Genomic DNA, 27,366 nt, shown 5'->3' with positions numbered 1-27,366 from the left:
ATCTTCTCTCTCATCTATCTATCTATTTATATCTATCTCTATCTCTATCTATCTATCTATCTATCTATCATCTATGTCTCTATCATCTATCTAGATAGATGATAGATAGATAGATGAGAGAGAAGATAGATGAATCTCATCTATCTATCTATCTATCTATCTATCTATCTATCTATCTATCTATCTATCTATCTATCTATCTATCATCTATCTGTCTGTGTCTATCTATCTCCATCTATTTATCTCTATATCTATCTTCTATCTTCTCTCTCATCTGTCTGTCTGTCTATCTATCTATCTATCTATCTATCTATCTATCTATCTATCTATCTATCTATCTATCTACTCTCTCATCTATCTATCATCTATCATCTATCTAGCTATCTAGCTATCTAGCTATCTTCTCATCTATCTATATCTATTCTCTCTCATCTATCTATCAATCTATCATCTACCTACCTACCTACCTACCTACCTACCTACCTACCTACCTACCTACCTACCTACCTACCTACCTACCGTATTTCCCTGAAAATAAGACCGGGTCTTATATTAATTTTTGCTCCAAAAGAAACATTAGGGCTTATTTTCTGGTTAGGTCTTATTTTAGGGAAAATACGGCACTAAATGCACCCATCTGTCTGACAATCTTAACTGGGGCTTATTTTGGGGGTAGAGCTTATATTACGAGCATCCTGAAAAATCACGCTAGGACTTATTTTCCAGTTGGGTCCTTTTTTTGGGGAAACAGAGTATCTATCTATCTATCTATCTATCCTGTATCTATTATCTCGCTCTATCTATTTATCCATCCATCCATCCATTCATTCATCCATCCATCCATCCATCTATATCTAGCTATCTAAAAATAGTTAAATAAAAGTTGAAAAAGTAAGCAAGAACTAGCAGCCTCCCATAGATCAGGCTTCCCCAGCTACCACCCACACCTTCCTGCATTTATATTTAAAATCTTAAGGACTAGAAACTTGGGGAGGATTGCTATTGTTGTTGTTTTTCTAAGCTCAGTCTTACCTCGCTGTTATAGAGTGCATAGACCAGGAATATGTAGAGGCCCTGTTTAAAAAAAAAAGAGAGAGAGAGAAAGGAAAAATGCATACAGACAAGCTGAAAAGATATTAGCAAAATTGTTTTAGCCATTGCAACGGCTGAGAGGCAAAGCTGGAAGGCATTAGTGGTTTTTCCTCCCTTCTCCTTCTTCCCACCCCCCACCGGACTGCAGCTGGAAAAAGATGGACAGGAGAAACGAAAGTTTCCTTTAGATTTATTTATTTTTGGCTGGTATTTTCTAGCTAAAATGATCAGCTCAAGCTCAGATACGGAAGTAAAACCAAAAACAACGGGTGCAGGAATCTAAAGCCCCTGTCTTGACTTTTTTCTCAGCTGGCTTCTGGCAATTTTCAGAAACAAGGAACGTCTCCATCTAGAGGCTAAAAGCTGCCCGAAGTTTAGAGGCCAAGGATAAAATAGATGAGAATGTTATTGTGCAATTCCAATGCCTCGTTCCTGGAATTTTATAAGGGGGTCCAGATAACTTGTAACTTTCTTGCATTTTCTCTGTACTTTCTCTTCTGTTCTTCTTTTTAAAAAAAATCTATTTCCAGCCAAAAATGCATTAAAAAGGAAAAAGAACAATTCTTTGAATGCCACTGAAACGAAATAAATGTCCTTAAAACCAATTTTATCCCATCCTCCCTTCAGAAAAAAAAATGTTTTATACAATTTAGAAAACTTTATTTTTGTCCTCCGGAGATGATAAGCATTGAAAAAGTAAGTGGCCAAGGTGAGTTTGGCTTATAGAATTTTGGGGAGAAAATTTTTCCTGATTTCTATTTGGTTTTGAAATACATATCAGAGTTAAGACCACTGATTAATTTTCTGATGATTTGTGATTAATAACTGTCGAGGGCTTATTTCTAGCAGGCTCTTTTATTATCAAGTCCAGGAAGTTAGTCAATGTGACATGTTTGTGTTATAACCCACAAAAGGCATAATATATATGTCAGTGTCACAGGAAACAAACATTTTTTACAGCATGCAGGTATACAAAGATATCATATACCACACACACATACGTTGCAAGAAACAATTAGCAAGTTTCTACTAATTCTAGTATTTTAGCATATCTACTCCCTTACAAAACCTTATTATTATTATTATTATTATTATTATTATTATTATTATTATTATTATTATTATTATTATTATTATTATTATTATTATTATTATTATTATACAAAATGACAGTATACACAGCAAACAAGATAACTATGCTGGATTTTGTATCACAGATCACTAGTCGAACACTTCCCAAGTGTTTAGGACTGCGTGATGTATCGGCGAATTATGCGAGCAGATCCCAGTAAGGTGGCCTTCTGCAGCTGACCAGTGGTGATCTTGTCAGCACCAATTGCTTTTAAGTGCTTGCCTAGGTCTTTAGGCACAGTCCCCAGTGTGCGAGTACCACTGGAACCACCTGCCCTGGTTTATGCCAGAGTCTCTGCAATTCGATTCTCAAATCTTGATATCTGGTGAGTTTTTCAAGTTGTTTCTCATCGATTCTGCTGTCACCAGGTATAGCAATGTTGACTATCCACACTTTTTTCTTTTCCACAATCGTGATATCCGGGGTATTGTGTTCTTCTTCTTCTTCTTCTTCTTCCTCCTCTTCCTCTTCCTCTTCCTCTTCCTCTTCCTCTTCCTCTTCCTCTTCCTCTTCCTCTTCCTCTTCTTCTTCTTCTTCTTCTTCTTCTTATTATTATTATTATTATTATTATTATTATTATTATTATTATTATTATTTTCCTGATGAAAAATATGGTCCCTGCAGTTGCAGGGCAACCTCAAATTTCATGCTGGCTTGGCCCAGGCAATGGTTAAATCCAATTTTTTTTTACTGCCGGTTCTGTGGGCGTGGCTTGGTGGGCGTGGTGTGGCTTGGTGGGCATGGCTTGGTGGGTTTGTCAGGGGAAGGATACTGCAAAATCCCCATTCCCTCCCCACTCCTGGGGGAAGGACATTGCAAAATCCCCATTCCCTCCCCACTCCTGGGGGAAGGATATTGCAAAATCCCCATTCCCTCCCCACTCCTGGGGGAAGGACATTGCAAAATCCCCATTCCCTCCCCACTCCTGGGGGAAGGATATTGTAAAATCTCCATTCCCTCCCCACTCCTGGGGGAAGGATATTGCAAAATCCCCATTCCCTCCCCACTCCTGGGAGAAGGATATTGCAAAATCCCCATTCCCTCCCCACTCCTGGAAGAAGGATATTGCAACCATTCCCTCCCCACTCCTGGGGGAAGGATACTGCAAAATCTCCAATCCCTCCCCACTCCTGGGGGAAGGATACTGCAAAATCTCCATTCCCACCCCACTCCTGGGGGAAGGATACTGCAAAATCCCCATTCCCATCCCGCTCTGGGGCCAGCCAGAGGTGGCATTTGCCGGTTCTCCGAACTACTCAAAATTTCCGCTACCGGTTCACCAGAACCTGTCAGAACCTGCTGAATTTCACCCCTGGGCCCTGGCTTAACAGAAACCCTGCTGTTTGAAATGGGAGCCAAACGGTTGGAAAACTGCCCATTTTACCGAGAAGGAACTGAAACTGAACTGGACCCCACAAAGTCACACACAAATGCTACCCACACTTTGCAGAAATGCAGGGAAACTGCTTAGGGCCTTTCTCGCCCTGGCGGTTGACATCCTCCGGTAGTGGGATTCAGCCAGTTCGCACCACTTCGGGAGAACCGGTTGTTAACTTTCTGAGCAGTTTGGCAAACTGGCTGTTGGAAAAAATCATTAGGGCAGAGAACCGGTTGTTAAATGACTTGAATCCCACCACTGACATCCTCCCAGCTAATTCTGTGCAGTCCTCTCTGCTATTTATGCCAGGAACTCTTATTCAAAAGTCGGTTACCAGTTTTGGTTTTCTCAATGAAAACCCGTGGTCTCCCTTTTCCAAGCCGCCTTGGGGGAAACTGAGGTCTCTCTTGGGTGTTTGCTTACCCTCTGCCCTTCAGGCTTTGTCCTCGCCCAGGATGGGGCTTCACGCCAGCCACCCCCCTCTTCAGAATTTCATTTCCTAGCTGTAAATCAACCCAACTTTGCACTCAGAGCATTGGCTCTGTCCTTTTGTTTTATTTTTATTTAAAAAAACAACAACAACAATCTGATAGGGTTTTGCTTCTCTTATTTTGCTCTCTCTATCGCAAAAATTTGCAGCTGACGCATTAATTGCAGCTCTCTGCAAGCCGCAGGACTCCCACGCAGGTGGAGGGAGGGGCCCCGCGGGTGGGAAAGCGGGACACAAACATGCAGAGACCCACACACTGAGACACACACTTTCACACACACACTTTCTGTCCCTTCCTCTCCTGCCTCCACCTGGTTCTTAAGACAGCTGAATTTTTAAGGGGGAGGGAAGCTGCCATCCCAGGGCCCCCGTAAAGTTGCCTCTCTTTTCCAGAGCAATTACATCCCTCAGCTAAGCTGCTGGCAGTTAAATACTGTTTTGTTCCAAGCAATCTTTACCAGGCGTTGAAGGAAAGCCAGGCTCAATTGCCTGTGTTTGTTTCTGATTCTTTGGGTTGAGTTATGGGTTTTATTTTGCAGGTGGGAAAGATGGTTAGATGAGCGGGGTGGGTGTGGGTGGGGGGAGGGCAGATGAGGAAAGAAAGAAATAAAAGGAGAAGAGAAGAAAGGAAGAGGGGGGGGAAAGGAGAAGTTTGGAAGGAGGAAGGAAGGAAGGAAGGAAGGAAGGAAAGAAGGAAGGAAGGAAGGAAGGAGGAAAATAGAAAGGGAAGGAAGAAAAGGAGGGATTGAGGGAGGGAGAGGGCAGGAGGAGAGAGGAGAGTGGGAGGAAGGAGAAGGAAGGAAGGAATGATTGAGGAGGAAGGAAGGAAGGAGGAAAATAGAAAGGGAAGGAAGAAAAGGAGGGATTGAGGGAGGGAGAGGGCAGGAGGAGAGAGGAGAGTGGGAGGAAGGAGAAAGGGAAGGGGAAGGGAAGGAATGATTGCGGGAGGAAGGAAGGAAGGAGGAAAATAGAAAGGGAAGGAAGAAAAGGAGGGATTGAAGAAGGGAGAGAGAGAGGGAGGAAAAAGAAGGGAGAGAGGGAGGAAGGAGAAGGGGAAGGGAAGGAAGGAATGATTGCGGGAGGAAGGAAGGAAGGAGGAAAATAGAAAGGGAAGGAAGAAAAGGAGGGATTGAAGAAGGGAGAGAGAGAGGGAGGAAGAAGAAGGGAGAAAGGGAGGAAGGAGAAGGGGAAGGGAAGGATTGATTGAGCAAGGGAGGGAGGGAGGAGGGAAGGAAGGAGAAGAGAAAGAGTGAAAGGGAAGAAGGAAGGAAAGAATGAGAGAAGAGAAAGAGTGAAAGGGAAGGTTTTCCCAAGGGTAATATTTCATAATGTAATGTTGTTGTTGTTATTACATTATATGGATTTTTAATACCTTATAAAACAGGGTGCTATTTAACAAAGGAGTTTGATCCAGCATATTAGCCTCGGCGGAAGAACCTGAGTCAGGCCGTCGATCAAAATTACATCTGTTAAACTTGTGGGTTTTGCTTGAACAAGATGTTGTGCTGAATAAACCACAGTAGGCCGCGCTTGTAATTCTGCCGAGACCCAATTCAAGGAGCCCCCTTTTTCTATCCACTGCTCTGAGCAAGAATTTCTGAGTGAGGTTCAAGCTAGCGCTCGCTTCACTAACAACACCGCTGGCTGAATCGAGGGTTCCCATAGGACCGTGATGGCGAACTTATAGAATACGTGCCACAGGTGGCACGCGGAGCCATATTGGTGGGCACGCAAGCGTTGCCCTAGCTCAGCTCCGGTGCACATGTGCGTGCCAGCCAGCTGATTTTTGGGCCTTCTGGACCCACCGGAAGTTGAGAAACAGGCTTTTTCCAGCCTCCGGAGGGCCTCTGGGAGGGTGGGGAAGGCCATTTTTGCCCTCCCCAGGCTCCTAGAAAGGCTCTGGAGCCTGGGGAGGGTGAAAAATGGACCTACTGGGCCCACCGTGCCATCACATGCCAAAAGCGAGAGTCGCACGGGGGGGGGGGGGGTTGCATGCACATGTGTGGGCGGGCGGGGCACATTGAATTATGGGTGTGGGCACGCGCGCGTGCAACCTCTCCGCGCTCCACCCACTTTTGGCACGCAACGGCAAGAAGGTTAGCCATCACTGCCATAGGAGCATCTAAGACAGGGGTCTGCAACCTTAAATACTCAAAAGAGCCATTTGGATCCGTTTCCTACAGAAAAGAAAACATCGGGAGCCACAAAACCTGGGTGGGCGTGGCCAATTCGATGTCACTCACTTCCACCAGTCACATGACCTCCACCTAGCGATGCCTACCCAGCCAATCATAAGGCAGTTGTTAAAAAACACCAGGAACCACAAAACCCTTTTGACATCTCTATCTCTCCCCTCCCTCCCTCCCTCCCCCATCTCTCCGTTTCTCTCCCCCCCCCTTTCTGTGTCTCTGCCCTGGTGTTTCTCCATCCCCCACCGTTGCCCTTATCTTCTCAGGCCAGGCGAAGAGTGACTGGGAGGGGAGGGCGAGGGGCAGAGCCAGCCAGTGGTGGGATCACCCGACAGGGAGCCACAGCAGAGGGCCCAAAGAGCTGCATACGGCTCTGGAGCCACCGGTTGCTGACCCCTTATCTAAGAAAATGAGGTTAATTGCCTAGAAAAAGGTGTGTGCTTTGGGGGCTCCCAATTCACAGCCGAGATCAGTAAATAATCCTTTGGGGTTCACTCTTTGCCTGTGTCCCATGAACGCAAAAAAATCATGCTTCCTCACAACTCCTGGCGGGCCCGAGGACCTCGCATGGGGGCTGCAGAACCTTCTGCAGATGTTTCCCGAGAGAAGCTTTGGACTCACCTGGAGGGAGTTTAGCATGATGAAGATGTAAGCCCAGGTCACGCTGAGGTGAACAAGGATGCCGCACACCCAAGTCAGGCCCAGGACAGGTAGCAGCACCAGGATGGGTTTGGCGGTGGCCCTGGAAATGGAGCAGAAGAACAGAAAACGGCTGGCCTCTTCCCCAGCCAAGCCCCTAAAACTGGACTTAGAGTAGGGGTGAAATCTATTTACCTTCCTTACCGGTTCGGAAGTGCGCGCTTGGACCCTCTGTGCATGCGCAAAGCCTTCGGCACATGCGCAGAAGGTCAAAAAGAGGTTAAAAAGGTAAAGGTAAAGGTTCCCCTCGCACATACGTGCTAGTCGTTCCCGATTCTAGGGAGTGGTGCTCATCTCCGTTTCAAAGGCGAAGAGCCAGCGCTGTCCGAAGACGTCTCCATGGTCATGTGGCCGGCATGACTCAACGCCAAAGGTGCACGGAACGCTGTTCCCTTCCCACCAAAGGCGGTCCCTATTTTTCTACTTGCATTTTTTTTTACATGCTTTTGAACCGTTACTTTACCGTTACGCGGCACTAGGGATTCGAACCGCTGAACTGCCGACCTTTCGATCGACGAGCTCAGCGCCTTACCCACTAAGCCACTGCGTCCCTTAAAAAGAGGTTAATTCCTGGCTAAAACCAGGAAGTAACGATGTCCGGGCTGGTGACCGGAGCCTCGTGCCGCCGCTGCTGCTACCGGTTCTCCGAACCATGAGCTGCCATCGCTACAGGTTCGGCCAAACTGGTAGCATTTTACCTTCTGACTCAGAGTCAATGAAAGCCAGGTTCATTTGGGGCAATTTCTCCATCCCTTCCTTCTCTGTGTTTTTATGGAAAGATGTTCACATTGTAATCTTCTGCTTTGGGGTTTCCTTATCTCAAAGCCTGAGGTGACTGCCAGGGCGTGCGGCCGAGGAGATTCCACAACCACAAATGGAGAAATAATCAGAGCTTCCCTTGAAGGTCTTTCCAAATTACTTCCAAACAAACTGGACAAAACCTTTCCCTCCCCCCATTTTTTTTTCTCCTTCTGGCGAGACAGAAAGGGAAGCCCACCCACTCCCTCCACCACCATTCCGGGAAGCTATGGACAAGCCCCCACCAGCCCCCCGCCCAAGAAGTGAACCCAGAAAAACCGAACTTTTTGTGGGTGACCTTTTAATGATGATCTCTTAATCAGAGTTTTTGGAGAAAGCCACAATGGAGTCCAATGGAAATAAAAGTCTAGCTTGGAACCGCTAAAAGATGTGGATTTGCAGGCCGGGTCAGTCGGGGACTTGTCCCCTTCTAAGTCATCCCACCCTTCCGGGGTGAAGATGCCTTCAAGCCACCAGAGATGTCAGCTCGCCCTCCAGCCCCGGCCTCCACCTTCAGCACTGCTAAAACCGCGTGGAGGATATTTACACCACCAGAGGAACACTGTGTGTGTCTTGTGGCTTTCCCACGGCGCCAGCTAAAAAGCAACAAAGAGATTTCCATCCGTTGGCCTTATCGGAGGAAGCTCGGGGAGATGATCGGTTGACCCTGAGTGGGGCAAAGAATGAGGAGAAGAGGAGGGCGGGGTGGCTCTCAGCATCAAGAGGTGGCTTTGAAGGGACAGGTTGGAGAGATGGAGTAGAATCGAATTGGAAAGGGCCTTGGAATTGGAAGGGGCCTTGGAGGTCTTCTAGTCTAACCCCCTGCTTAGGCAGGAAACCCTACACCACTTCACACAAATGGTTATCCAACATCTTCTTAAAAACTTCCAGTGTTGGAGCATTCACAACTTCTGGTGGCAAAGCTGTTCCGCTGATTAATTGTTCTCACTGTCAGGAAATTCCTCCTTAGTTCTAAATTGCTTCTCTCCTTGATTAGTTTCCACCCGTTGCTTCTTGTCCTGCCTTCAGGTGCTTTGGAGAATAGTTTGACTGCCTCTTCTTTGGGGCAACACCTGAGATATTGGAACACTGCTATCATGTCTCCCCTAGTCCTTCTTTTCATTAAACTAGACCTACCCAGTTCCTGCAACTGTTCTTCATATGTTTTAGCCTCCAGTCCCTAATTATTATTTTTTACTTTATTTTGTCACAACGGTATACACAAACATAATATATAAGCAAAAGTATGTAACAACTATATTAATTTGATATAATGAAAGGGAACAATAGGACAGGAACGGTAGGCACGTTTGTGCTCTTATGCACGCCCCTTACAGACCTCTTAGGAATGGGGTGAGGTCAATGGTAGATAGTTTTTGGTTGAAGTTTTTGGGATTTTGAGAAGAGACCACAGAGTCAGGTAGTGCGTTCCAAGCGTTAAAAACTCTGTTACAGAAGTCATATTTTCTGCAATCAAGATTGAAGCGGTTAACATTAAGTTTGAATCTATTGTATGCTCTTGTATTATTGTGATTGAAGCTGAAGTCGTCTTTAACAGGAAGGACATTACAATAGACGATTCTATGAGTTAAACACAGTTAAACCTGTCGGAGTCGGTGGAGTTCTAAGTTTTCTAATCCCAGGATTTCAAGTCTGGTGGTATAAGGTATTTTGTTGTTTTCAGAGGAGCGGAGAACTCTTCTTGTAAAATATTTCTGGACGCGTTCAATTGTATTAATGTCAGAGATGTGGTACGAGTTCCAGACAGGTGAGCTGTATGCAAGAATTGGTCTAGCAAATGTTTTGTATACTCTGGTTAGTAGTGTAGAGTTAATTATCTTTGCTGCTCTTCTCTGCACTCTTTCTAGAGTCTCCACATCTTTGGAAACCAGTGTTGTCCAGGCATTTCCTTTCCAAAGGTGGAAAAATAAGATGATGTATTCTATTGGTCCACTTTTGGTCTTCTGTCCTCAAGAGACATTGGGCAGAAATTGGGATCCGAAGACGATAGAGAAGATGGCGCTGATAGCAATTGCACTTAAGACTTATATACCGCTTCAAAGTGCTTTACAGCATTCTGTAAGTAGTTTACAGAGCTAGCCTCTTTCCCCCAACAATACGGGACCTCATTTTACCCACTTTGGAAGGATGGAAGGCTGAGTCAACTTTGACCCTGGTGAGATTTGAACTGCCAAATTGCAGGCAGGAAGTAGCCTGCAGGTGATGGTGATGGAAACCGTTCTTATGGCAGTGCTAGATGTTGAGTTGTTTGTGGAAGCTAAGATGCCTTTCCAAAATTGGCCCATTTTTAGCCATTTGCCTTTCATTCTGAATCAGCTTCACGTGGCAACATCAAAATGTTTTGATCCCGGTGCTGGCCAAAAGTCACTGAAGGACGCCAAAGCTTGGAACGGTTTTGGAGACGTGATGGACTGGCTTATCCAGCCAGCCTTTTAATCAAAACTCCCCGCTCTAATTTTGTTGACTGTAAGGGGGACAAGAGAGGAGGCCCCCCCCCTCTATTTTCCAAAGCACCTGAAGGCCAGACAAGGACTAATGGATGGAAACTGATCAAGGAGAGATTCAACCTAGAAATAAGGAGGAGTTTTCTGGCAGTGAGAACAATCAACCCATGGGAACAGAAGTTGCCTTTGTAAGTTGTGGGAGCTTCATCACTTGAGACGTTCTAGAAGAGATTGGGCTGCCATCGGTCAGAAATGGTGTAGGGTCTCCTGCTTGGGTGGGGGGTTGGACTAGATGACCTACAAGGTCCCTTCTGTTAATCTGTCTAGCTTTTGCACCCAGAAGTAGGAACATGTGCACACACGGGACTGACTCACCAGATTTGAACTCCAATCTGCTTCTCCAGACTGCTGTTAGGGGTCAGCATCCTTGACCGACGTCGTGCGCTGGAGACTGTTACCATCACTACCCGGAACAGCACAAAGGTGTTCACCTAAATGACAATGACATCAGTTAAGGTTTCCAAGGACTCTGAAGAAAGGTCCCCAGATTTTCCTTCTGGACAACCTAGAATGATCACATATAAAATGAAATTCCTTTGGTGAAAAAAAGTAAGGTTCTGTTGTGCCTCGCTCGCCCCCCTCTCCACAGCCGGGCCCCTCTCGTTTCCTGCCTGACGCTGATAGTGCAGAAGAATGTCCTGACATGCCTCCAGCCCCCAGTCCTGGCACCATGTCCGGACAGACCGAGCAAGACAAATGGCCTGACATGCCTCCAGCCCCCAGTCCTGGCACCATGCCCAGACAGACCGAGCAAGACAAATGGCCTGACATGCCTCCAGCCCCCAGTCCTGGCACCATGCCCGGACAAACGGAGCAGCTGGGCCCCTCCTCCACAGCATGTGAGCCTGGGGAGTGTGAAGCCAGTCACGAGCTGGAATTACCGGCAGCTGGAGGGTGGATGGATCCACGCTTCCGGAGAATGGAGAGGCGACGTCAGCAAAAGGGAGGGAGGGGCAGGCCTGGATAAGTGCTGAGTCATGGAGCCACACCCCATGGCCTATATAAAGGATCTGCTTTCTGGCATTCTTTGAGTCAGGCAAAGTCTAAATTGGATTGCTGAAGTCACATCTTGGACTCCTGCCTGCCCTGAGAACTCTGACAGGACTTTGGCAGAGCTGCAGAAGCACGCTTGATATGGACTTCCCCGACCCGGCCGTCAGAGGAGGAGTGGGACACGACAGGTTCTGCATTTAGGTAAGGAAAACCAAATGCACAGGTACAGCATAGGTGGTACCTGGCTCAATAGTAGTAACTGTGAGAGGGATCTTGGAGTCCTAGTGGACAACCATTTAAATAGGAGCCAGCCGTGTGCAGCAGCTGCCAAAAAAGCCAACACAGTTCTAGGCTGCATAAACAGAGGGATAGAATCAAGATCATGTGACGTGTTAATACCACTTTATAAGGCCACACTTGGAATCCTGCATCCAGTTTTGGTCGCCACGATGTAAAAAAAGATGTGGAGACTCTAGAAAGAGTGCAGAGAAGACCAACCAAGAGGATTAAGGGACTGGAAGCTAAAACATATGAAGAACGGTTGCTGGAATTGGGTATGTCTAGTTTAATGAAAAGAAGGACTAGGGTGGAAGGACATGATAGCAGTGTGTGGAAACTCATCAAGGAGAGAAGCAACCTGGAGAAAGTTCCTAACAGTGAGGACAATTAACCAGTGGAACAGCTTGCCACCAGAAGTTGTGGACTCTCCATCACTGGAGATTTTTAAGAAGGGACTGGACAGTCACTTGTCTGAGATGGTATAGGTTCTCCTGTTTGAGCAGGGGGCTGGACTATTCTATTCTATCCTATTCCATTCCATTCCATTCCATTCCACTTTCTCTATTCTCTATTCTATTCTATTCTATTCTATTCTATTCTATTCTATTCTATTCCACTTTCTATATTCTATTCTATTCTATATCCTATCCTATCCTATCCTATCCTATTCCATTCCATTCCATTCCATTCCATTCCACTTTCTCTATTCTCTATTCTCTATTCTATTCTATTCTATTCTATTCTATTCTATTCTATTCTATTCTATTCTATTCCACTTTCTCTATTCTATTCTATTCTATATCCTATTCTATCCTATCCTATTCCATTCCATTCCATTCCACTTTCTCTATTCTATTCTATTCTATTCTATTCTATTCTATTCTATTCTATTCTATTCTATTCTATTCTATTCTATTCTATTCTATTAAGTTGCCTGACAGTTAGAACAATTCACCAGTGTAACGACTCACCTCCAGAAGTTGTGGGTTCTCCAACCCTGGTAGTTTTTAAGAAGCGATTGGACAACCATTTGAAATGGTGGTTGAGCAGGGGGGGTTGGACTAGAAGACCTCCAAAGTCCATTCCAACTCGTTCTGTTAATTGGTCTACAGAAATAGGCTTGGAGCCAGCTGGCAGAGCCAAAAACAGTCTCATCTAAATGTGTGGTGAAGTTACTACTAAATAATGTATTGACCTGGAACACAACGTCTATCTAAGGTTCTGCTTAAGTCAGGGTTGGTGGGGCGGGGAGATTCCAAGTTCAACTCCATTGATGCTAGATGGGGATGAGGAAAATTCTTACTGATACCCTAAGCCAGGGGTCTGCAAACTTGGCTCTTTTAAGACTTGTGGACTTCAGCTTAGCTGGCTGAGGAACTCTGGGAGTTGAAGTCCACAAGTCTTAAAAGAGCCAAGTTTGCAGACCCCTGCCCTAAAGTGATGTTGGACATCCTTGAGGAGGTAAGGAGAGACAACCTGCAATGGACAATGGATGGAGGGATGATATGGTGAGGTTGGATGACCTCACAGTAACGCTGAAGTTGCAAGCAACTTCGTTGATGTTGGACATGAACAATCCCTATTTCTGGGCCTTCAAAACCAGAGGTTGGATGAGGAAGGCTGGGAGTTCCACCAAAGACTTTGGCCCTTACTGTTAGGACAAAGAGGACAGGTCCCACAAAAGCCCAGATGACCTCTGTCTGCACATTCAGCCAACAGTGATTGTCCGCCACGTATTTGTTGAACGAAGTGGCCAAGGTGACGCCAACGATCAGCACAGGAAGCCCTAGAAAGGAAGGAGAGCTTGGTAGGTCAGTGTCTTCATCCCATCCATCTCCCGTGGTCCACTTGGCCATTGAGGAAGAACCACAGTTGACCTCCGCTTGAGCATTTCACTGTCTCTCACCAGCACATACTTTTCCCTTCCTGGTCAGTCCTACGACGTTCACCCAAGTTGTCTTCTCCAAGCTTCAAATAAGACACGTATAGGCAGTGGCTATGTGAAATCATTAAATGAATCTTGGTTTACTCAAAATGTTTTGATGTATCTGCATAAACCGTGTGTCAGCAACCTGCGGCTCCAGAGCCACATACGGCTCTTTGGGCCCTCTGCTGTAGCTCCTTGTCAGGTGATCCCACCACTGGTTGGCCCCGCCTCTCGCCCCCCCTCCCAGTCACTCTTCACCTAGGTAGGCGTGGCTGGGGGAGTGTCATCTGACTGGTGGAAATGAGTGACATCGAGTTGGCCACGCCCACCCAGGTTTTGTGGCTTCCGGTGTTTTCTTTTCGGTGAGAAACGGGTCCAAATGGCTCTTTGAGTGTTTAAGGTTGCAGACCCCTGGCCCATAGCCCATTCAACCTGGGGTGAAAGGTAAAATTAGTTACTACTGGTTCTGTGGGCATGGCTTGGGGGGGGTAATGTGACCGGGTGGGCGTGGCCAACTTTTTTTCTTTTTTTTTACTTTTAAAAGCGTGTTTTCTATAACCTCTTTCGGCCGAAGAGGTTGTAGAAAAAAATGCTTTTAAAAGGCTCCTCTGACGATCCCAGCTGAGTTGCCTGATCGTCAGAGGCTTTTCTTTTCTTTTAAAAGCATTTTTTTTGCCTTTAAAAGAAAAAAAAGCCTCTGACGATCAGGCAACTCAGCTGGGATCGTCAGAGGAGCCTTTTAAAAGCATTTTTTCTACAACCTCTTCGGCCGAAAGAGGTTTTAAAAACCTCTGGCGATCCCAGCTGAGCCACGCGATGATCAGAGGCTTTTTTTTTTAACTTTTAAAAGCATTTTTTTTAGCCAAAGAAAAAATGCTTTTAAAAGTAAAAAAAAAACCAACTCTCTGATGATCGCATGGCTCAGCTGGGCATGGAAGGGGGAGGATTTTTGCTACCGGTTCTCTGAACCACCCTCTGCCATCGCTACTGGATCGCGTGATCAGGTCCGAACCGGGAGCATTTCAGCCCTGCATTCAACCATATATTAATGAGTTTTGTTTGCACAATAGGGATATCTACAAAATTGTTGGCTTATTTGTTGTTCATGTCAGTCAAACCCAGTTCTAGAGATGTCTAATCGCCATGAGGAGTTGGCCATTTTCCATCCAATGGACTTGACTACTCCTTCCCCCAATGTGGTCATTCCCTACCAGACATCTATTCCATTCCTTCCCACTGTGATACGATGAGTGGAGAGAACATTGTTGGGCTCACAGTAGACCTGTGATCTACTCCAGTTTAGGTTTGAACAAGTTGGATCAACTGGATCAAAGGAAGAAGAAATCTATCCCGGTCTTCCCATAGCCCCTTCCCCTTCTTGACTTCCGGGATACAGACCCCAACCGGTCACATAGTAGAACCGCATCCTCCGATCTTCACTCATGTTGACGGCCACCACTTTGCTCCAGAGCAGAAGACCTTCCACCAACATCCAAGCAAAGGCCGCCATGAAGAAGAGGTGGAGAAACGCTGTGACAGCAAAGCAAACACCCTAGGAGAGAGATGGAGGGTCCTGTGGTCAGATGTCTGGGGGAAGGAGGAAAGGAATTGGGGGCTTCTCTGTGGGCCCCCCACTCAGCTGGTGGTTCTCCTCCTCTTTCACAGGTCTTCTCCTGACCTGGTTGATCTTGGCCAATTCACTGAACATTAACAAGGCTTCCGCAGCAGCCAAGGCGAAGATCAAGTTTTTATGGACCGTCGTTCGCTCGCTTTTGGGGACCCTGTTGAAAGGGGAAATAAAAAAAGATTTTGGCACAAGCTCTACTAAAGTGTATTCCACTACTGTAGTTTTTTCTTTACTACTAGGGGAAACATGATAGCAGTCTTCCAATATCTCAGGGGCTGCCCCAAAGAAGAGGGAGTCCAGCTATTCTCCAAAGCACCTGAAGGCAGGACAAGAAGCAATGGGTGGAAACTAAGCAAGGAGAGAAGCAACTTAGAACTAAGGAGAAATTTTCTGACAGTTAGAACAATCAATAAGTGGAACAACTTGCCTGCAGAAGTTGTGAATGCACCAACACTGGAAATTTTTAAGAAAATGTTGGATAGCCATTTGTCTGAAGTGGTGTAGGGTTTCCTGCCTAAACAGGGGTTGGACTAGAAGACCTCCAAGGTCCCTTCCAACTCTGTTATTCTATTCTATTCTATTCTATTCTATTCTATTCTATTCTATTCTATTCTATTCTATTCTATTCTATTCCATTCTATTCCATTCCATTCCATAGTCCTAGTCTAGTCTCATTCCATATTCTATTCTATTCTATTCTGTTCTGTTCTGTTCTGTTCTGTCCTGTTCTGTTCTGTTCTGTTCTGTTCTGTTCTGTTCTGTTCTGCTCTGTTCTGTTCTATTCTATTCCATTCCATTCCATTCCATTCCATTCCATTCCATTCCCTATTCTATTCTATTCTATTCTATTCTATTCTATTCTACTTTCTCTATTCTATTCTATTCTATTCTATTCTATTCTATTCTATTCTATTCTATTCTACTTTCTCTATTCTATTCTATTCTATTCTATTCTATTCCATTCCATTCCATTCCATTCCATTCCATTCCCTATTCTATTCTATTCTATTCTATTCTATTCCATTCCATTCCATTCCATTCCCTATTCTATTCTATTCTATTCTATTCTATTCTATTCTATTCTATTCTATTCTATTCTATTCTACTTTCTCTATTCTATTCTATTCTATTCTATTCTATTCTATTCTATTCTATTCTATTTCCATTCCATTCCATTCCATTCCATATTCTATTCTATTCTATTCTATTCTATTCTATTCTATTCTATTCTATTCTATTCCATTCCATTCCATTCCATAGTCCTAGTCTAGTCTAGTCTCATTCCATATTCTATTCTATTCTATTCTATTCCATTCCATTCCATTCCATTCCATTCCATTCCATTCCATTCCATTCCATTCCATTCCATATTCTATTCTATTCTATTCTATTCTATTCTATTCTATTCTATTCTATTCTATTCTATTCTATTCTATTCTATTCCATTCCATTCCATTCCATTTTCTATTCTATTCTATTCTATTCTATTCTATTCTATTCTATTCTATTCTATTCTATTCTATTATTTTGCTCTACCCTACCCTACCCTACCCTACCCTACCCTTCCCTATCTTCTTCTAAATGGGGCCTTGAGAGGTTAGGACAGGGTTAGGGGAAGGGATCTTCCTGCGTCTGTTTGAGATCCCTTCCCACTCTGACACAACTGGTTCATCCGGGCCAAGCAAGGACCTCACGGATGCATTCACATGACCCACCAAGTCTTCATCTCGGTTAGATGTTTCAGAAGGTTGTGTGAACGGAGCTCACTTGGTTGGTGGGTTGGTGGGTTTCAAGATGCTGTGTGGACCCGGGACGGGAGCTGATTGGATAAGCGTGTGTCTGTTTGTGCTATTTCAGACTCACCCAACGGCTAGGAAGAGTACCAAGGTGACTATCAAGGCACAGAAGGACACGCCACAGCCAACAAACGTTAGGGTCTTCAGCATGGACTCCTCCTCTAGGCTCCTCTGCAAGAAACAGAGATAACCCAATGAAGGTACGGAAGGGGGTGATGTGGCCCCCGAGGGCCCACCTCAACAGCTTCCTTGCAACGGGCTGGTTTAGCTCTTGGGCCATCAGGTTTTGCATCCAGGGGATGGGAAGAGAAAAGATCTGGAAACAGGAGCAAGGAGGATTTTGCTCCAACCAAATAAGGATCCACGTTCCATGGCTCCTCCCCATGGTTCCACCAAAGCCCCCCAAGAAGCGTCTTCCTCTGTAGGGAATGAAACCCTCCCAACCCTCTTCTAACCTGAACTTCATAGACCTGCAACAGGACTGCGAAGTTGGTGGTGTGGTTACAGGCACAGGTGGTGAGATCCTCCTGAGAAGAAGACACCGAGCAACCTCTGGTCGACCAGCCTCCAACACCTTCAGGACTGAAGAGCAAGAAAAGCTTCTGGGCCCGGATACTCAAGCCTTGGATACCAAAGGCTCCCACCCCAGGGAAGGTGCTCATGGAAAGAGAGCTGAGAGCAACCTCCAGAGATCTTGACCCAACCTGCCCACGCCTTGCTGTTCCTCTTCTCTGTCCCTGAAGCTCTCAGTGGTGATATAGCTGCAAAATGCCTTAAATGACTGCCATGGCACTTCAAAGGGCCGCACTACAGCTGATCAGTGCTGTAGGCAGCTAGTAGACCAGTGCCTTTATTTTTAAAGAAGGTAGACCAGTGAACTCCCAAAAAAAGGCAATTAGTAGACCGGTGCCTCTAATTTTAAAGAAAGTAGATGGGTGCATTCCCCAAAAAAGGGCAATTAGTAGACCAGTGCCTCTATTTTTAAAGAAGGTAGACCGGTGCGCTCCCAAAAAAGGGTAATTAGTAGACTCTATTTTTAAAGAGATTTTTGTGTTTCTGTAATGTTTCACTCTAACTACACAAACACACAAAATCTCACAAAGCTGTATATGGCATTGTGTGTGTGTGAGAGAGAGTCAGTTGTGTTGTGTTGTGTGTGTGTATAAAGTGTGAAAGTTGGTTTTTGAGCTTTTTGTGGCTGTGTGAGGTTCCTGCTTGTTGCATGGGCCATTTTGGGTGAGGTGCGGTTGCTTTTATATTGCGTGTGAGTCAGTTGTGTTGTGGTGTGTGTGTGTAAAATATGAAGGTTGGTTTTTTTGTACCGCTTATTGTTTTGCATACTTTATTATTTTTATTATTTATTGTTATTTGGCCACGCCCACTCAGTCATCTGACCACCAAGCCACACCCACCAATTAAGCCACGCCCACAGAACCGGTAGGGAAAATTTTTAGATTTCACCCCCGATACGTGGGAGTGCCGAAAACTGGAACAGCAGTTCCCCAGCGCCATCTGTTGCTCTTCTGAGTTCCAGCCGGCCAGCTGGTCTTCGCGCCTGTGTGCATGCCAGAAACCGGAAGACCAGGTGACCGGCACACATGCGCACGCCGGAAACCAGAAGCTGAGTTTTCCAGCGCATGCCAGGGAGCTGCTCTTCCATTTTTCAGCACTCCCGCGTGGGCAAAGACCAGGTGGAACTGGGAAGAGCAATGGGCGACGTCTGGCGTGCCCAGAGAGATGGCTCTGTGTGTGCCACTTCCGGCACGCGTATCATAGGTTCGCCGTCACGGCACCAGATTCGCCGACTGATAAATTAAGTCGTATGTGGTGCATTTAATGGGGCAGCGTGATTAGCAGGCCACCACATTCACATATGGTTGGTTGGATTTTGTTGGCTGCTCTTGCTGTTGGGTATATTCAAAGAGGCCTTCTACAAAAGGGTGAAGCCCTTCTTGCGGTGGACTCCGATAAACACGGGGTTCAGTCTGCTTTCAGGAGGAAAGTTGGACCAGGGAGGCATGGGGGAGTCAGCAATGAACTTTTGGGCAAACATCTATCCAGGTAAAGGTAAATAGGTACTAGTCGTTCCCGACTCTAGGGGGCGGTGCTCATTTCCGTTTCAAAGCCGAAGAGCCAGCGCTGTCCGAAGATGTCTCTGTGGTCCTGTGGCCGGCATGACTCAATGCCAAAGGCGCACGGAACACTGTTCCCTTCCCACCAAAGGTGGCGCCTATTTTCCGACTTGCCTTTTTTATGGGTTTTCGAACTGCTTGATTGGCAGAAGCTGGGACAAGTCACGGGAGCTCACCCCGTTACGTGGCGCTAGGGACTCGAACCGCTGAACTGCCGACCTTTCTGATCGACAAGCTCAGCGTCTGAGCCACCGCGTCCTCATTAGACAGTTGCAGCTTTCAAGAGCTGGTACTCTTTGAAAACAGGAAAGTCTACCCAATGTCACTGAATTCTTTTCCTTTCTTTCCTTCCTTGCCTTTTCCAAAAATGCAACTGGGAGATTTCTCTGAACCCCAGCCTACCTTCTGCTGAAGTTCCAAAAAGCGCAAACTGGTTCCACGAGCTGGTCTGGTAACGCCTACAGAGATAGAAGTTCAGAAAGGAGAGATAATGCCAATCCCGGAAAGGGCATCATGGAGATGCAAGGTTCTTCTGACACCCACCCAGCCCCCAAAATGCTCAGTTGTGGGTTTCTTGGAAGTTCTCCTTGCAACCTTTGGGTTCATCTTGATAAGTTGACTGGATGGCACCAGCCGCAGATTTCCCTACATCTCTCCCTGAGGGTTGTGTTATGTGGAGGAAAGGTCTTGTTTAAGTTATGAAGGCTCCTTCAACCACAAATTAAGTAACCCACGGCGTTCTTTTCTTCAAGTTGGGGTGACCTTCAAAACAGGAACTTTGTGTTTCATTTAAAACAATTCAAGGCGCCTTGACCGGTTCGTGCCGATCTTCAGAAGGTCAAAAACCCCAAGTGTCTGTGGCAGAGGTCTTCAAACTTGGCCACGTTAAGACTTGTGGACCTCAACTCTGGGAGTCGAAGTCCACAAGTCTTAAACGCGGCCAAGTTTGAAGACCTCTGGTCTATGGAGATCCTCAGCCATCCAAGGTCATGGTTGTTAAGAGGCAACTGGATTTCCTTGGTTATTCTCGGAAGGCGTTTCGCTTCTCCTCCAAGAAGCTTCTTCAGCTCTGACTGGACCTCCAAGTCAGAGCTGAAGAAGGTTCTTGGAATGGAGAAGCGAAACATCTTCAAAAGGAAAAAAAAACAACCCAGAATGTCCAGTTGCCTCTTGAAAAAAAAACACTTTTGGGACAAAAGCCCCCAAGGAAAGTTGGGTTTCAAAGGGTGAAAATGGACACTTTAGACCAGGGGTCTCCAACCTTGGCAACTTTAAGACTTGTGGACTTCAACTCCCAGAATCCCTCAGCCAGCAAAAGTGAATTTTGATCTTCAGAACAGGGGTCTCCAACCATGGTCCCTTTAAGACTTGTGGACTTCAACTCCCAGCTTTGCTGGCTGAGGAACTCTGGGAATTGAAGTCCCCAAGTCTTAAAGGGACCAAGGTTGGAGACCCTTGCTTCAGAAGAATGGTTGGATGGCAAAAAATAGTAACAGTAACAGAGTTGGAAGGGACCTTGGAGGTCATCTAGTCCAACCCCCTGCTCTTACGCAGGAGACCTGTACTAGGGATTTGAATTGCTGAACTGCCGGCCTTTTCAATCGACAAGCTCAGCGTCTTAGCCACTGAGCCACCTGAGTTTGAGATGGGGGAAATAGCATCGAGTTTTCGGAGGGAAAGCACAGGTGGGATCCTCGACTTATGACCCCATGGAGCCCTACAACTTTTTGTCGTGAAGCGAGACATTGGTTCAGGGAGTTTTGCCCCGTTTTACGGCCTTCCTTGCCACGGTTGTTAAGTGAGTCACTGCCATTGAAAAGATAGGTGGTGAAGTGAACCTGGCTCCTCCCCCCCCCGGACTTGGCTTGTCAGACCGTCGCAAAACGGGGAATGCAGGACCCCAGGAATGCCTGCGACCGTCATAAATATGAGTCGTTTGCCAAGCCTACACATGTTGATCATTTTAAATGCATTTGGAGTTGCTCTTCTACCCTTTCTTTCCCTCCGTTTTCCAACAAACCTTCTTCCTTTTTCCCTCCCTCCTCCTTCTCCTTTCCTACCTTCTTCCTCCTCCTCACCTTCCTCATACCTACTTCCAGTGGTGGGATTCAGCCAGTTCGCACCACTTCTGGAGAACCGGTTGTTAACTTTCTGAGCAGTTTGGTGAACTGGTTTTTGGAAGAAATCATTAGGGCAGAGAACCAGTTCTTAAATTATTTGAATCCCACCACTGCCTACTTCCCTTTCCTCTCCCTCACTCCTCTTCTCTTTCCCTCCTTTCTCACCTTCTCTCCTGCTCTGGTCCCCTAACTTATCTTCGTCTCCTTCTCCTTCCCTCCATCCCTTTCTCTCCTTCACCTCCTCTTTCTTACCTTCTATTCCTCTCTTCTTTCTTTCTTCTTTGTTGTACGATATGTCCCTTGTTTGGTAGCCAAGCAACTCCAATCTTCTGATAATATATACTTTCTTTTCAATTTCTTTTCTATTTTACCCAATCTATCATTTTGTAATTGTACATTTATATCTATAATCTTCTCTTCTTCTTCTCCCCAATCCCCCTCTTCCATTTACTCGGGTGACATCTGGGTTTCTATTTCTTCATAACCGTTTCTCTCATTTATTTTCCATTTATTGTTTATCTATTTATCGTCTTTTATTTCAATCTCTTTTCTAACCATACATAGAATCTTTCCCATGTCTTGAAATACACCGATTCCTCTTTATCTTTTATTCTTAAAGTTAATCTATTCATTTCCGCACAGTCTAAAATCTTTTTTATTACTTCACCTTCTGATGGGATTCTCGCTAACTTCCAATTTTGCACAAATACAATTCTTGCTGCTGTTATTACGTGAATAATTAAATACATTTCTTCTTTGCTATATCTTTCTGGCAAAATACCCAATAAGAAAACCGCTGGCTTTAATTCTATAGATTTTTGTAGCATTTCCTTTAACCATGTCTGTATTCTAAACCAGTAATTTTTTTGCTTCTATACATATCCACCGCATATGATAATACGTGTGTGTGAAAGTAATGATGGGGAATGGAAAGAGGGAAAGAAAAGAGGACGGATCTGTCCGTTTGGTGTCTGAAGATCAGCAGATGATGTCCTTCTACTGGTGGACATGTGTCCCAACCGCTCCCTCAATGAAACACAGACCTTGAGGGAATAAAATGGACCATCCTGAGGGCCTTTGGGAACCCCCTTCCCCATTCCTTTCTCCTGCCTTCCTTCCTTCCTCTCACGTCTCACCTGAACCCGGTGCCGAAGACGGTACCGCACCGACGTGCTGATCTCCTCGTAGTTGCTGACCAAGCTGGAGGAGATGATGGAAGAGGCCACCTGCGTGGTCAGATGCCTAAGGAGGAAGAGGGGAGCATGGCAGGTTTGGTAGCGAGGCCCAAGACAGCATCTGTACCCAGGGGTGGGTTTCAACTTTTTTTTACTACCAGTTCTGTGGATGTGGCTTGGTGGGCGTGGCTTGGTGGGCGTGGCAGGGGAAGGATACTGCAAAATCTCCATTCCCTCCCCACTCCAGGGGAAGGTTACTGCAAAGTCCCCATTTCTTCCTGATCAGCTGGGACTCGGGAGGTAAAGAATAGATGGGGGCGAGGGCAGTCAGAATTTTTACTCCCAGTTCTCTGATCTACTCAAAAACTGGTCCAGAACTGGTCAGAACCTGTGGAAACCCACCTCTGTCTGTGCCCCACAAGCATAGGGACACAGAGATCAGGAACATTCGGGGGGAAAATTGGGGAAGGGGCCCAATGTTTCTCATTCCACCCCACGCCCAGGAGTCGCAGTAAAGCTCTCTGGAGATGGCAGGACCCCCATCCTGTGTGTAGAGCAAATCACCCATTCCATCTTCTAAATCAAGGAAGGAATAACAAAGGGACGTTGAAGGTCCTCTAGTCCAACCCCCTGCTCAAGCAGCAGACACTATACCCGTGATGGTGAAGCTATGGCGTGCAAGCCATCGCCCCAGTTCAGGTCTGCAGCGCATGCGGGCAACCGCCTCCTGCTGGCCAGCTGCTCTTTGGGTCTCTGCTGTGCATGCACGGGGGCGGAGCATGTGCAGGGGGGCCAGGGCGCATGCGCAGGGCTGCATGCACATTGCATTTGGGGGGTTCGGGCAGGCGCGCTTTGGGCATGCCTGCCAGGGGTGGTACGAAGCGCCTTCTCTTTTTATGTACACTGAGAGCATAGGCACCAAGACAAATTCCTTGTGTGTCCAATCACACTTGACCAATAAAAAATTATATTCTATTCTATTCTCTGTGGGCACACGAGCTGTCACCTCAATTCAGCTCTGCAGCGCATATGTGTGCGCGCCTCCTGCCGGCCACCTGGTCTTCGGGTCTTTGCTGTGGATGCGTGGAGGGCAGGGCCTATATCATTCTGGACAAATGGCTGTCCACTCTCTTCTTAAAAGCCTCCAGTGATGGAGCACCCACAACTTCTGGTGGCAAGCTGTTCCACTGGTTAATTGTCCTCACTGTTAGTAAGTTTCTCCTTAACTCCTTAATTGCTTCTATCCTTGGTTAGTTTCCATTCATTGTTTCTTGTCCTGCCTTCAGTTGCTTTGGAAAATAAGTTGAGCCTCTCCTCTCTGTGGCAGCCCCTCAAATACTGCTATCATGTCCCCCCGCCCCCACAATCCTTCTTTTCTCTAGACTAGCCAAACCCAGTTGTGTATATGTTTTTCATATGTTTTTGTCTCCAGGCCCTTAATCAACTTAGTTGCTCTTCTCTGCAATTAAGATGATTATGCAATTAAGATGATTAAAGGACCCGAGACTAAACAGTAAAACTAAGCAAAGTGAATAGGTGAAACAGACTGGGGAAGTCCGTTTGATTCACCCTTAGGCGGAATCAAATCTTCCAATGAAAGTGAGAGTCATTCACAAAAACCTGTGCTCCCTTTCCCTTCTCTTGCAATTGTTTTCTTTGGGGGAGGGAGAGAGAAGAGAGAAACAGAGAGAGAGAGAGAGAGAGAGAAACACACACAGAGAAAGAAAGAGAGAGAGAGAGCAACACAGAGAAAAAGAAACACACAGAGAAACAGAGAGAGAGAGAAACAGAGAGAGGGAAACACACAAAGAGAGAAAAACACAGAGAAACAGAGGGAGAGAGAAACTGAGAGAGAAAAACAGAGAATGAGAGAAACAGAGCGAAATAGAAACAGATAAAAAGAGAAACAGAGAAAGAAACACACAGAGAGAGAAACACAGAGAGAAACAGAGAGAGAAATAGAGAGAGAGAGAAACACACACAGAGAGAAACAAAGAGTGTGAGAGAGAAACACACAGAGATAGAGAAAGAGAAACAGAGAGAAAGAGAAACACAGAGAGAAACAGAGAGAGAAAGAGAGAGAAAAATAAAGAGAGAAACAGAGAGGGAGAGAGAGAGAAACACACAGAAAGAGAAACAGAGAGAAACAGACACACACATAAACAGAGAGAGAGAGAAACACACACAAAAATAAACAGAGAGAGAGAGAGAGAGAAACAGAGAAAGAGAAACACATACAGAGAGAAAAACAGAGAGAGAGAGAGAGAGAGAGAGAGAAACACAGAGAGAAACAGAGAGAGAGAATAGAGAGAAAACAGAGAAAGAGAGAGGGAAAACAACAACAACAGCACCCTCTTGTGTCCAACAGTAAGAAAGACAAGCCCACCCCAATGGCGGTAGGGCAAGGTGAATCTCATGCAAAAATTGGCTGCTGAGAGAAAATGTTGCAGATAATCCCAAAACAGGAAAGTGGGAAAGGGACTCAGGCCCCCCCTTGCGCTCCCCCCCCCCCCGGCATGGATTCGGAATGCTTGGATTGTTGTTGCTTTGATTGATGTTGAGACTTTGGAACAAGCGCAGAGAAGAGCAACTAAGATGAAGTTAAAGGCCTGGAGACTAAAACAGATGAAGAACAGCTGCAGGATGTGGGTTTGGCCAATCTAGAGAAAAGAAGGACTAAGGGAGACATGATAGCAGTCTTCCAATATTTGAGGGGCTGCCACAAAGAAGAGGGGGGTCAACTTATTTTCCAAAGCACCAGAGGGCAGGGCAAGAAACAATGGATGGAAACTAAGCAAGGCGAGAAGCAACCTGGAATTAAGGAGAAACTTCCTATCAGTGAGGTCAATGAACCAGTGGAACAGCTTGCCACCAGAAATCATGGGTGCTCCATCACTGGAGGTTTTTAAGAAAGGAGTGGACAGCCATTTGTCCAGAATAACACAGGGTCTCCTGCAATGGTGAAATCCAAATTTTTTAACTTCCGATTCTGTGGGCGTGGCTTGGCGGGCGTGGCAGGGGAAGGCTACTGCAAAATCCCCATTCCCTCCCCACTCCTGAGGGAAGGATACTGCAAAATCCCCATTCCCTCCCCACTCCTGAGGGAAGGATACTGCAAAATCCCCATTCCCTCCCCACTCCTGAGGGAAGGATACTGCAAAATCCCCATTCCCTCCCCACTCCTGAGGGAAGGATACTGCAAAATCCCCATTCCCTCCCCACTCCTGAGGGAAGGATACTGCAAAATCCCCATTCCCTCCCCACTCCTGAGGGAAGGATACTGCAAAATCCCCATTCCCTCCCCACTCCTGAGGGAAGGATACTGGAAAATCCCCATTCCCTCCCCACTCCTGAGGGAAGGATACTGGAAAATCCCCATTCCCTCCCCACTCCTGAGGGAAGGATACTGCAAAATCCCCATTCCCTCCCCACTCCTGAGGGAAGGATACTGCAAAATCTCCATTCCCTCCCCACTCCTGAGGGAAGGATACTGCAAAATCCCCATTCCCTCCCCACTCCTGAGGGAAGGATACTGCAAAATCCCCATTCCCTCCCTACTCCTGAGGGAAGGATATTGCAAAATCTCCATTCCCATCCCACTCTGCGGCCAGCCAGAGGCGGCATTTGCCGGTTCCCCAAACTGCTCAAAATTTCCGCTACCGGTTCGCCAGAACCTGCTGGATTTCACCGCTGGTCTCCTGTTCGAGTAGGAGGTTGGACTTGAAAACCTCCGAAGTTCCTTCCAGCTCGATTTTGATGGATTGATTGGAACCTCCCCCCCCCAGGGAAAAAACCATTGTCTGAATGGAGCTACTCGGCTTTGCTCCAAACCAAGGACTCCGTGTTGTGTAGGGGACTCACCTCCGTCCTCCGTCGGACACCGCCGAGTCTTTGAAGACAGCACTGCTGCTGGCGAGAAGGTGCTGGAGGGCGCCATAGCTGTACCAAGTATGGGTGAGGGTGATTTGACGCAGACCTGGAGGAAGGTAGGAGAGGGCATCAAGAGCTGGCGGTGCGGAAGCGCAAGGTGAGAAGAGGGGTGGGTCCAAAGCAGGAGACAAATGAACCCCCATTGGTGTCCACCTGGTCCTTTCCTTCTTGCCGCCTTTGTTCATTTGGGGGGGTCTTTGGTGCTCTCTGAATTTGGTGGCTTTCTTGCAGACGTTTCATGACTAAGTAGTATCATCAGTGCTAGAAGGAATAAACGTAGAGGAAATCCTTATAGCACTGATGATGTAACCTAGTTGGGTAATGAAATATCTCCAAGAAAGCAACCAAGCTCTGAGAGCACCAAGGACCCCACATTCGTGGTCCTCCTCCTCCTCCTCCTCCTCCTCCTCCTCCTCCTCCTCCTCCTCCTCCTCCTCCTCCTCCTCCTCCTCCTCCTCCATAAAGTCCACTCCCTTCCAACACTGATGAAGTAACCCAGTTGGGTCATGAAACATCTGCGAGAAAACGACCAAGCTCAGAGAGCGCCGAGGACTTATCATTTCAACCCTGAACTACGAATATTCTCCTTATATTGGTACCTGTTACGTTTTTTTTTCCTGCAGTTCTCCCATTCTAAGTTTCTCCATTGGACCACTTAAAAAACAGCCCAAACCTTGGTAGATTTTCTGGCGCGAAGATTCAAACGGAAGGGAGGAAGTTTTGGAGAACTTACCCGCCCTCATCCGTGCTCTTACCTCTCACTCTCAGGCGCTCCACTTCCTCTGCCGGGATCTCTATTGTGTCCAGCTGGTCCCAGCGGTGGGTTGGCATCAGGGAGGCCCCACTGCCAGCTCTCTCTGAGCCCAGCTCTGCCCGTCGCACCTCAATCCCTGGAAGCGGAGAGACCTGTTCAGTGGTGAGATTCCAAATCTTTTCTTACTGGGTCTATGAGAGCCTAACTCGTGCTTCGGGGAAGTGCGCAGCACTCAAACACGGCCCTTGGCGACAGCGCTGGTGAGCTGAGCTGTTGTTTAACTCAGCTGAGGTGCGGCTCTCCTGTGCGAATCAGCTGAGTTAAAAAACA

General features: G+C 46.5%; 1 protein-coding gene across 9 annotated transcripts in view; it reads right to left on the bottom strand.

Annotated features, from left to right (window-relative positions):
- The window catches only part of ADGRD2 (adhesion G protein-coupled receptor D2), a 62,428-nt gene that overhangs the window by 15,615 nt on the left and 19,447 nt on the right, over nt 1-27,366 (bottom strand). For 8 of the 9 annotated variants that reach the window (XM_058159382.1, XM_058159378.1, XM_058159384.1 and 5 more), the window contains 12 exons: nt 27,038-27,172; nt 26,214-26,328; nt 22,314-22,419; nt 19,460-19,515; nt 17,381-17,507; nt 16,993-17,096; nt 15,181-15,283; nt 14,901-15,054; nt 13,228-13,361; nt 10,619-10,734; nt 6,903-7,023; nt 1,033-1,074 (listed from right to left, as the gene is read on the bottom strand). In XM_058159382.1, coding sequence (XP_058015365.1) covers nt 1,033-1,074; nt 6,903-7,023; nt 10,619-10,734; nt 13,228-13,361; nt 14,901-15,054; nt 15,181-15,283; nt 16,993-17,096; nt 17,381-17,507; nt 19,460-19,515; nt 22,314-22,419; nt 26,214-26,328; nt 27,038-27,172 — 1,313 coding nt within the window. The remainder of the gene's footprint in view (nt 1-1,032; nt 1,075-6,902; nt 7,024-10,618; nt 10,735-13,227; nt 13,362-14,900; nt 15,055-15,180; nt 15,284-16,992; nt 17,097-17,380; nt 17,508-19,459; nt 19,516-22,313; nt 22,420-26,213; nt 26,329-27,037; nt 27,173-27,366) is intronic. The other variant, XM_058159383.1, reaches the window with a different exon arrangement.

Source organism: Ahaetulla prasina, chromosome 16 (assembly GCF_028640845.1).
Source record: "Ahaetulla prasina isolate Xishuangbanna chromosome 16, ASM2864084v1, whole genome shotgun sequence".
In the NCBI taxonomy this organism is placed as follows: Eukaryota; Metazoa; Chordata; class Lepidosauria; order Squamata; family Colubridae; genus Ahaetulla; species Ahaetulla prasina.
This window is presented reverse-complemented; position numbering and strand designations above follow the sequence as displayed.